At 41.4% G+C, this 12217-nt stretch overlaps 1 protein-coding gene across 1 annotated transcript; it reads right to left on the reverse strand.

The window, feature by feature from the left end:
- Nucleotides 1–7736: 7736 nt before the first annotated feature.
- LOC124691690 (protein LPA3-like) lies at nucleotides 7737–11038 on the reverse strand. Its single transcript, XM_047224966.1, has 9 exons — nucleotides 10906–11038; nucleotides 10635–10811; nucleotides 9789–9836; nucleotides 9663–9702; nucleotides 9479–9579; nucleotides 9080–9272; nucleotides 8892–8990; nucleotides 8670–8787; nucleotides 7737–8313 (listed from the first exon to the last, which is right to left on the reverse strand). The coding sequence occupies exons 1-9, from the start codon at nucleotides 10975–10977 to the stop codon at nucleotides 8193–8195; spliced, it is 969 nt and encodes a 322-aa protein (XP_047080922.1). The 5' UTR covers nucleotides 10978–11038; the 3' UTR covers nucleotides 7737–8192.
- Between the last annotated feature and the right edge of the window lie 1179 nt (nucleotides 11039–12217).

A 12217-nucleotide genomic window follows, 5' to 3' on the forward strand; every position in this document is an offset into this window, starting at 1 on the left:
GTTCATGAGACTTGTTCCTCGTTCGACATGCAATTTGTATTGCATAAGAGGCTTTGCGGGTGTCTCGTCTCTCCTACTATAGTAAAGATTCAATTTACTCTTCTATTGAAAACATTAGTATCAACGTTGTGGTTCATGTTCGTAGGTAGATTAGATCTCTCTCGAAAACCCTAAACCACGTAAAATATGCAAACCAAATTAGAGACGTCTAACTTGTTTTTGCAGGGTTTGGTGATGTGATATGGCCATGATATGATAATGAATATGTATGAGATGATCATTATTGTATTGTGGCAACCGGCAGGAGCCTTATGGTTGTCTTTAAATTTCATGTTGAGTAGTATTTCAAAGTAGTTGTAATAGTTGCTACATGGAGGACAAACATGAAGACGGTGCCATTGACCTTGGTGCTACGCCGACGATGATGGAGATCATGCCCGAAGATGATGGAGATCATATCCGTGCTTTGGAGATGAAGATCAAAGGCACAAGAACAAAAGGGCCATATCATATCACATATGAACTGCATGTGATGTTAATCCTTTTTATGCATCTTATTTTGCTTAGATCGCGACGGTAGCATTATAAGATGATCCCTCACTAAAATCTCAAGATAATAAAGTGTTCATCCTTAGTAGCACCGTTATTAAGTCTTATCGTTTCGAAGCATCTCGTGATGATCGGGTGTGATAGATTCGATAAGTACATACAACGGGTGCAAGACCGTTTTGCACATGCGGATACTAAGGTGGCCTTGACGAGCCTAGCATGTACAGACATGGTCTCGGAACACGTGATACCGAAAGGTAGAGCATGAATCATATGGTTGATATGATGAACACTATGAGTGTTCGCCATTGAAATCACACCTTTTCTCGTGATGATCGGGTTTAGGTGCGGTGGATTTGGTTCGTGTGATCACTAAGACAATGCGAGGGATATTGTTTTGAGTGGGAGTTCACTTAGGTTTTTAATTATGTTGAATTAAAATTTGAACTCAATTTGTCATAAACTTAGTCTAAACTATTGCAAATATATGTTGTAGAGATGGCGTCCCCAATCAATTTTAATCGGTTCCTAGAGAAAGAGAAACTTAAGAGCAACGGTAGCAACTTCACCGACTGGTTCCGTCATGTGAGGATCTTCCTCTCGGCGGAAATCTGCAATTTGTGCTTGATGCACCGCTAGGTGACCCTCCTGCAGAAGATGAATCCGATGAAGTAAAAGCTGTTTACGCAACTCGGAAAACTCGGTACTCTCAAGTTCGGTGTGCCATCCTGTGCGATCCGGAATCCGATCTTCAAAAACGTTTTGAGCACCATGATCCTCATGAGTTGATGAATGAGTCTGAAAGCTATATTCGAGACTCATGCGGCGATGGAATGCTATGAAGCATCGAAACATTTCTTCGAGTCTGTATGATGGAAGAAGGCAGCTCCGTTAGTGAGCACATGCTCGCCATGACCGGGCATGCGAAGAAACTCGGTGACTTGGGAATAGTGATTCCTAACGGATCGGGGATTAATCGTGTCCTTCAATCACTGCCACCAAGTTACAAGAACTTTGTGATGAACTACAATATGCCGAACATGAACAAGGAGTTACCTGAACTCTTTGGCATGCTAAAAGCTGCTGAGATTGAGATCAAGAAAGAGCACCAAGTGTTGATGGTCAACAAGACCACCGAGTTTCAAGAAACAGGGCAAGTCTAAGGGAAAATTCAAGAAGGGTGGCAAGAAAGCTGCCACGCCTCCTATGAAACCTAAGAACGGCCCTAAGCACGATGCTGAGTGCTATTACTGCAAGGAGAAGGGACAACTTTGGAAGCGTAATTGCTCCAAGTATCCGGCTGATCTAAAGAGCGGCCTTGTCAAGAAGAAGAAAGAAGGTATATCCGATATACATGTTATAGATGTTTATCTCACTAGTTCTCGTTCTAGTACACTGGGTATTTGATACTGGTTCGGTTGCTCATATTTGTAACTCGAAACGAGGAACTAAAGAATAAACGACAAGCTGCTGAAAGATGAAGTGACGATGCGCGTTGGAAACGGATCCAAGGTCAATGTGATCGCAGTCGGGACACTTCCTCTACATCTACCTTCGGGATTAGTTTTAAGCCTAAATAATTGTTATTATGTACTGCGTTGAGCATGAACATTATATCCGGATCTTGTTTAATGCAAGACGGTTATTCATTCAAGTCCGAGAATAATGGTTGTTCTATTTTTATGAATAATATCTTTTATGGTCGAGCACCACAAAAGAATGGCTTATTTCTGTTAGATCTTGATAGTAGTGATACACATATACATAACATTGATGCTAAGCGAATTAAACTAAATGATAATTCTACTTATATGTGGCACTGTCGTCTTGGTCATATTGGAGTGAAACGCATGAAGAAACTCCATACTGGATGGATTACTTGAATCACTTGACTTTGAGTCACTTGATAGATGCGAAGCATGTCTAATGGGAAAAATGACAAAGACTCCATTCTGCGGTATGATGGAGCGAGCTACTGACTTATTGGAAATCATACATACCGATGTATGTGGACCAATGAGCGTAGCATCGCGCGGTGGTTATCGTTATGTTCTAACCTTCACGAGATGATCCGAGTAGATATGGGTATATCTATTTCATGAAACATAAATCCGAAACTTTCGAGAAGTTTAAGGAATTTCAAAGTGAAGTAGAAAATCAACGTAACAAGAAGATCAAATTTCTACGATACGATCGTGGAGGTGAATATCCGAGTTATGAGTTTGGCATGCATTTAAAGAAATGCGGAATACTTTCACAATTGACACCGCCGGGAACACCTCAACGAAACGGTGTGTCCGAACGTCGTAATCGAACTCTCTTAGATATGGTTCGTAGTATGATGTCTCTTGCGATTTGCCGTTATCATTTTGGAGTTATGCATTAGAGACAGCCGCATTCACTTTAAATAGAGCACCATCAAAATCCGTAGAAACGACACCGTATGAATTATGGTTTAATAAGAAACCTAAGTCATCGTTCTCGAAAGTTTGGGGTTGCGAAGCCTATGTAAAGAAGTTACAACCGGACAAGCTAGAACCCAAAGCGGAGAAATGCGTCTTCATAGGTTATCCTAAGGAAACTATAGGATACACTTTCTATCACGGATCCGAAGGCAAAATCTTTGTTGCTAAGAACGGAACTTTTCTTGAGAAAGAATTTCTCACTAAAGAAGTGACTTGGAAGAAAAGTAGAACTCGATGAGATTGATGAATCTATACTCGTTGATCGAGTAGCGCGATGCGGAAGTTGTACATGTACCGCCTACACCGGCAACGAGAGGAAGCTAATGATAATGATCATGAAACTTCGAACGAGGAAACTGCGAACCTCGCGGATCGACAAGGGAACGTGCCACTCCTGATTGGTATGATCCTTGTCTAAATGTCATGATTGTGGATAACAATGATGAGGACCCTGCGACGTATGAAGAAGCGATGATGAGCCCGGATTCCAACAAATGGCAAGAAGCCATGAAATCCGAAATGGGATCCATGTATGATAACAAAGTATGGACTTTGGTAGACTTACCCGATAGCCGAAAGGTCGTCGAAAATAAATGGATCTTCAAGAGAAAAACGGATGCTGATGGTAATATTACTCGTCTATAAAGCTCGACTTGTCGCAAAGGGTTTCCGACAAATTCAAGGAGTTGACTACGATGAGACTTTCTCACACTGTAGCGAAGCTGAAATCTGTGAGGATTTTGTTAGCAATAGCTGCATTTTTCGATTATGAGATTTGGCGAGATGGATGTCAAAACGGCGTTCCTTAATGGAGACATTGAGGAAGAGTTGTATATGGTACAACCCAAAGGTTTTGTCGATCCTAAAAATGCTGACAAAGTATGCAAACTTCAGCGTTCAATCTATGGACTGAAGCAAGCATCGAGAAGTTGGAACCGACGCTTTGATAAGGTGATCAAAGACTTCGGGTTTATACAGTGTCATGGAGAGGCCTGTATTTACAAGAAAGTGAGTGGGAGCTACGTAGCATTCCCGATATTATATGTAGATGACATATTATTGATCGGGAATGATATAGAACTATTAAGCGAGTGTTAAGGGTTATTTGAATAATAGTTTTTCAATGAAAGACCTTGGTGAAGCATCGTATATATTAGGCATCAAGATTTATAGAGATAGATCAAGACGTCTAATAGGGCTATCACAGAGTACATATCTGGACAAGATTCTAAAGAAGTTTAGAATGGACGAAAGTAAGAAAGGGTTCTTACCTATGTTACCAGGCAAGGTATTGAGTAAAACTCAAGGACCGGCTACGGCAGAAGAAAGAGAAAGGATGTGTAACATCCCCTATGCCTCGGCAATAGGATCTATCATGTATGCCATGCTATGTACTAGACTGGATATAGCACATGCTGTTAGTTTGACTAGCAGATATCAAAGTGATCCAGGAATGGAACATCTGGACAGCGGTCAAGAATATCTCGAAGTACTTGAAAAGAACTAAGGATATGTTTCTTTGTTATGGAGGTGACCAAGAGCTCGTTGTAAACGGTTACACCGATGCAAGTTGGAACACCGATCCCGATGACTTTAAGTCACAATGCGGGTACGTGTTTATATTGAATGGTGCTTTGCGATAGAGCTGGGCAAGCTCGAAGCGAGTGCACGGTGGCGAAGTCTTCAACGGAATCGGAGTACATAGCGGCTTCGGAGGCTTCATCGAAGCGGTATGGATGAAGAGGTTCATTGTAGAGCTCGGTGTGGTTCCGAGTGCATTGGACCCATTAATCATTTACTTGTGATAACATGGGTGCCATCGCCAATGCACAAGAGCCAAGGTCACACAAGAGGCTGAAGCATATCAAGCTGCGTTACCACTCGATTCGCGAGTACATCGAAGATGGAGAAGTAAAGATTTGCAAAGTACACACCGATCCGAATGTAGCGGATCCGTTGACTAAAGCTCTCCCTAGGGCAAAGCATGACCAACACCCGGAATGCCATGGGTGTTAGGTATATTACAATGTAATCTAGATTATTGACTCTAGTGCAAGTGGGAGATCGAAGGAGATATGCCCTAGAGGCAATAATAAAGTGGTTATTATTTATATCTTTATGTTTATGATAAATGTTTATATATCATGCTAGAATTGTATTAACTCGAAACATTAGTACATGTGTGATATGTAGACAAACAAGAAGTCCCTAGTACGCCTCTTAAACTAGCTTGTTGATTAATGGATGATTAGTTTCATAATCATGAACATTGGATGTTATTAATAACAAGGTTATGTCATTGTGTGAATGATGTAATGGACACACCCAATTAAGCGTAGCATAAGATCTCGTCATTAAGTTATTTGCTATAAGCTTTCGATACATAGTTACCTAGTCCTTATGACCATGAGATCATGTAAATCACTTATACCGGAAAGGTACTTTGATTACACCAAACACCACTGCGTAAATGGGTGGCTATAAAGGTGGGATTAAGTATCCGGAAAGTATGAGTTGAGGCATATGGATCAACGATGGGATTTGTCCATCCCGATGACGGATAGATATACTCTGGGCCCTCTCGGTGGAATGTCGTCTAATGTCTTGCAAGCATATGAATGAGTTCATAAGAGACCACATACCACGGTACGAGTAAAGAGTACTTGTCGGGAGACGAGGTTGAACAAGGTATAGAGTGATACCGAAGATCAAACCTCGGACAAGTAAAATATCGCGAGACAAAGGGAATTGGTAATATATGTGTATGGTTCATTCGATCACTAAAGTCATCGTTGAATATGTGGGAGCCATTATGGATCTCCGGATCCCGCTATTGGTTATTGGTCGGAGTGAGTACTCAACCATGTCCGCATAGTTCTCGAACCGTAGGGTGACACACTTAAAGTTGGATGTTGAAATGGTAGTTCTTGAATTATGGAATGAAGTTCGAATATTTGTTCGGAGTCCCGGATGAGATCCCGGACATCACGAGGAGTTCCGGAATGGTCCGGAGAATAAGATTCATATATAGGATGTCATTTTATGTGAAATAAAATGTCGCGGAAGGTTCTATGGAAGGTTCTAGAAGGTTCTAGAAAAGTCCGGAAGAAACCACCAAGGAAGGTGGAGTCCACAAGGGACTCCACCTCCATGGCCGGCCAGCCCTAGTGGGGGTGGAGTCCCAAGTGGACTCCACCATAGGGGCCGGCCACCCCCACATGGGAGGTGGGAATCCCACCTTTGGGTGGGAGTCCTAGTTGGGCTAGGTTTGCCCCCTCCTATGGAAGGTTTTGGTTTCGGGTCTTATTCGAAGACTTGGACACCAACACTTGGGATCCACCTATATAATGAGGGGCCAAGGGAGGGGGCCGGCCACCCCAAGACCATAGCTTGGCCGCCCCCTTGAGTGGCCGGCCACCCCTCCCAAACCCTAGCTTTGCTCCTCCACTTCATATTGTCCGGTTTGCTTAGCGAAGCTCCGCCGGACTTCTACACCGCCACCGACACCACGCCGTCGTCTCTGTCGGATTCAAGAGGAGCTACTACTTCCGCTGCCCGCTGGAACGGGGAGGTGGACGTCGTCTTCATCAACAACCGAACGTGTGACCGAGTACGGAGGTGCTGCCCGTTCGTGGCGCCGGAACCGATCGTGATCAAGATCTTCTACGCGCTTTTGCAAGCGGCAAGTGATCGTCTACCGCAGCAACAAGAGCCTCATCTTGTAGGCTTTGGAATCTCTTCAAGGGTGAGACTCGATACCCCCTCGTTGCTACCGTCTTCTAGATTGCATCTTGGCTTGGATTGCGTGTTCGCGGTAGGAAAATTTTTGTTTTCTATGCAACGTTATCCTACAAAACTTGTCTTTTTTACCTATGATACCATGGAAATTATTTCATCATAAACTTATCTTTTTTACCCATGATACGATGGAAATTATTTTGAGCCTAAACATTTTTATATGAGTACTGATCATCTTTTGTTTTCAGGAGGATTCATTTTTTTTTAATATTTGAAATCACCAGGAAATTAGGGGTTCATGGGGTGCATAGCACCCCATGTGCAAAAAATTCACGTCTGTAAATATAACGGCTTGAAGACTTGAACTATTCACAGGCCCGGCTAGAAATAGGAGAATATGATACTCTCTTATCTATACTAATTGTTGGAGGTTTAGTTCAAATTAAAATGCTACTCTCTGATCGGACGCAGATTTTTGGCTCTCGGGTGCGCCAGAACCCGTTTTCAACAATAAATTTCTAAAAAATACTAAAATTAATTATAAAAAATCGGTATAAATCATGTGTGTAGAGAATGTATTCAGGTATGGACATGTCGAGTTTGAACCGAAAATATGAAAGTATGTAACCTACACAAAAATAACAAATCATACTGTTTACAGTATAAGAAGTACACATACACTATTTACAGTATAACAAAGTTCAGTTTTCTCTTTTTTGTGTAGGTCACATACGGTCGTATTTTTTCTTGAAAATTTCCACAGGCAAGTATCAAGGTGGCATATACACGCGTGAATTATTTCAAAAAATTTCTAAAATATTTAAATCGCAATTTTCAAAAACTTTGAAACCAGGTGCGCTGGCCCCAGGTGCTCCACCATATTTTCGCTCTCTGATCTACAATAATTGTTGGAGGTTTAGTTTAAATCAGTTTAATTTGAACTAAACCATTGACACTTATTATGGATCGCAACACAACCCCACATGCATGGCAAAACACATTTCTTTGCACCGACCTTGTCACTATCACATTACTCAGCTCATGTTTTGGTTTCCCCACCTTTGAGCTTAGGCTTGGAAACCACCGGGAATTTACAACACCTTCTGCTTCTTCTGGACGGAGGAAGTCACCGAGCTAACTCACGTGATGCTAAAATAACCAGAAAATACCAAGTTTAGGCTCTATTTTTGCGGTGAAGTTTAAACTCTATATGATGGTGAGCTCTTTTTTTCTTAATTACAGGTGGGCGCAACCGGTTATAGGTAATCTTCCAAGATATGACTGGCTGGCCTGCCTGAAGATATATATTTGAGCGATCCAACACTCATTTCTACCTTAATTCAATGCCCTTCGCCACAGGATCGTCAGCAACCTTGTGAGCATATACATCGAGGGAAGAACTCTAGAGATGATTTAAGAAAGCTTTAAGCATTGAAACTTCTAGGCAGAAGGAAGTATGTCGAGGGCCACTTCTTTCAGTGAAGGCATCTCCTCCTGTTCATGCAAACAAATGAAACTGCCGCCTACTTTTCTTAGCACCTTCCAAGGGCCAGGGTAACACCTGCCATAAAGATAAGAACTTATTGGTAGGCACATGTAAGCTTCCATATTAAGTTATTAACCCATGAATTGTGTTGATCAGACTACCATATCAACAGGCGGAGAATTAGAGTCTTAACATGTGCATACAGGACAGCTGAAACGATTGAGAAGTAGGATTGGTCTACAAACTATATTTTAATATTAAGAGTTTTAGTACTACAAGAATCGAAACTTCAACAGTGCAATGATGTTAACAAACTTATGTCCAGAAATATTTGTTATATCTCAATACAACTATGTCAAAATTGTTCATGTGTACACATGGACCTATGCATTAGGGAAGTCATAACATATGCACAGGACAATAATGCAAACCTGAAAAGTGCTCCTCCTTTGGATCCCTTAAAATTGTGAATATAGTAAACTGTCTCCAGTTTCGGAAGAAATGTCTTGGAAAGTTCCGCTAGCTTTGGGTAGAAAAAGGGCGGGTAATCTTTGCTTGTTAAGGAAGTCAAATCTACGAACATGGAATCACGAAATAAGGGTTTCTAGCTCCCTGTTCATGTTACCAATTGATCATGGGCACTATAAGGATACATCCACTTCTTATCCGATCTAGTTCTCCATTGAAGATAATCAATTTCCGTTCTGTATTAAGAACTGCTTCCTTGTAAAGCTCCTCCACCACAAGCATCTCTACAGACCATTATTGGCAGATTACTAGAGCAGCAAAACAGTACAATAAGGGAAGGATAGCTCAAACTTCAAACACCAGAAAAACACACCATTGACATTGAAATAGGGATAAGCCACAAGAAATGTCTCATCGTTGGGCTGCACGCGGTCTGCCATTTTGACCTTTGTTGTAAAACCAAAATCTTCAAATAATGATGGTTTTGTTAGATAATCCAATTTTAATGAGCATCCTTCAAAGGCTGACTGTCTTGCAAAAGTAACCTCATTTGCCTCAGGGAAGAACTGGACCATGTTAAGACAGTAAAGAATCTGGTTAATAGAAACTTGAGTACAGTACAAGTACACCTATTTGAAGTTAGTTACAATTCAAATACTTAAATCACTAGGAGTACTTACCATAGCATAAGATTTTCTTGCTATTTCAGAGGTCAAAATCCATTCATATAACTAGAATATATATAAATAAAGGAATGCCCAGAAAGACGTACAATTCTGGTCCGGGTCGCTTTCTCGGCAGGTACAAAACGATCACAAAATTCTCTAATGAGAAGCATGCTTCCTGTCATCTCAATTCCTCCTTCGCCGTCACCTGAACAAAAACAGATTGGACCTTTTTCACCTGACAATTTACTTATAGTAAGTCAAGTATACAAAAGCTCATCTTTGTGGAACCTGGAACAGATTGTAGTCCTGCTGTAGGAAACTCTATCTCCTGTCATAAGACATAGAAAATTCTTGACACAAGAGGAAGAAAATGAAATACAACTAAGTGATAAGATTGACGCTCCAGTCACTAACCAATAGCTGTTTTCCATCCTTAAAAGCTGATTCTGTAGCTTCTTTAGCCTGCAATCACTAAATGTATACCCATTAGTCCTTACATCGCACGCACAATTTCTTTCATAGTAAACAACAGCACAGGTACAAAACGCTGGTATACATAAGTTACAGTAGAAACAAATGATTACATTGTTAGTCAGCAAAGGTAGAATTCACTATGCTGGGCTTCTCAGCCACATAAGCATGTCAGGGAGATGCTGCCGACATGGTTAACACAAATTGTATTACCAATTTGGGATGTTCAGGGATTCCATCCAAACTACAGTTTCCAGATATAGTAATGCTGAGTTGCTGGGCATGGAACTCCAACCAACCCGTCATGTGTTAACTCTTACAAGAGCTGTCTGCAACAATAACTTTGCAGCATGGAGAGACAGATGTAAAAATATCTGCACCTAATGTGGCATCTGTTTTCCCACCTAATTGTGAAGGAAGACTAATTGAATGTGTAGCATGCATGCCAATGCATAGACCACCGTCTTGCTTGTCTAGGTCAATTTCATTAGAGCAAAAGAGACCAACAGAATATTTTACAAGAAAATATCTCAGAAATGTAACTGGGAATCTGAAATGCAAATGATATAACTAGTATTCAGACATTCCACAACTGCCTGATAGACAAAGGACTTGGCATTTGATCAGTTCAGGTGCAAGTTCACCTCAAGTACAGGCAGCTGCACACAATGAGATGATTGGCTCATATTAAGCGAAGAGACTAATATCAGAATGTAAAACTGGCACAGCATCAAAGGCCCCAGCACATTGTGGAGCAGTTGTCAATGAACAAGTTTTCACAGGAATTACCTGCATTATAAGTTCTGTGTAATCGCTTGGGAATTTTGCACTGAAGGCATTGCTGGTGCTCTGGTCCCCAGTGACGGCACAGACATGGAAACAAGTTCTTAAAGTCCTCCTTTGCATAGTGAGCATACCCCCAGAGCCATTGCCACTTCTGATTGTAGGAAGTCTCCAATTTGGAACCTTCACAAAACGAAGAAACTGCATGAACAGAAAGCTCAAGTTTATAGGGAAAGAAAGGAATAAAAGATGAGATATCTTGTTTAGGATGGTGTACTTGTTTATTAAGAGGAGAAGTTTTGAAGGTAAGTGGTGGGTTGGAGATTGAATAACTGGTTGCCATGACCATTGAAGCCTGGGGGCCGGTGGTTAGGAGGTTAGGACAGAGGGCCAGAGGGGGAGGGGAGGGGGCAGGGGAGAGAGAGTATCAGTGTGTGGTAGTGGACCGGAATTGCTATTGGAGTGCCAGTCTGTTTGGTAGGGCCTTACTGTGTGGTCTCCAATTGCTGTGATAGGAAAATATCTCACCTGTCATGACAGCTACATGTTGTGTGCATATGCTTCTATTAGCTAAGATGATAAGAGAAGACTTAGACTTTTCCAATCTAATTTATTCTAAAATATTGATATATATATTTCAATAGTGGGCTGATGTAGTCTTGGCTAAGAAATGAATGTGCGAATGAAATTTAAAGGATACCACTAATGCAGAGTTCATGATTCCAGTACCTCGCCTCTTTCAGCATGGTCAAGGAGGTTTCAGAGGATGAGACAACAGTCTCTTTTCAACTTCTTGATTATCATCTTAGACGGGTTGTCACTGAAGAATTGAACACAAACACCTGACTAACCTTTCAAGAACTTGTCATTTGGGCCCAGGCCCCTGACAAACAAATCAGTGTTTGGACTTTGGAGCCAAAAGGGTCATCAAATGATCTCACAGACTGTCAGGGTTCCATTTTATAAACCTTATCATGTAGCCTCTTCTATCATGACAGAAAGATTATCAACCTCTTGGCATATCTGATCAATCAGGGGATGTGTTTTGTCATTTGATGAGAAGGAAGCAACCTCTCCCTTCAGCTCAACCCAACTACACCCAGTCTCCTTCTTTAACCCCTGTTTTTTCATGAATCCTCTAACAGTGGCAGCACTGCTCCACATCTCTTTTGCAGCATATAAGTTTGACAATAGTGTATACATTCCTCCATCAGAAGGTTGCGCCTGAAGGACATTATTTGCAATGACTTCTCCAAGCTGAACATCCCCATGAGCATTGCATGCGCTAAACAGTGTCTCCCACGCATTTACTTGAAGGTCCGATGGGATCGTTCTTGTGAAGGCATAAGCCTGCTGTGTAAAACCCGATCTTCCTAGGAGATCAACCATACAGGAATAGTGATCAGATCTCGGAATCAAGTTCCAATCTTCTTGCATACTTTTAAAATAGCGACAACCTTCATATAAATAGCCTTTGTGTGCACAAGCAGACAATACACTTAGAAATGTTGCATGGTCTGGACGAAACCCATCTTCAGTCATCCTGTGAAAGAGTTTCAGAGCTTCAGCAGCCATACCATGATAAGCAT

Source organism: Lolium rigidum, chromosome 2 (genome assembly GCF_022539505.1).
Source record: "Lolium rigidum isolate FL_2022 chromosome 2, APGP_CSIRO_Lrig_0.1, whole genome shotgun sequence".
In the NCBI taxonomy this organism is placed as follows: domain Eukaryota; kingdom Viridiplantae; phylum Streptophyta; class Magnoliopsida; order Poales; family Poaceae; genus Lolium; species Lolium rigidum.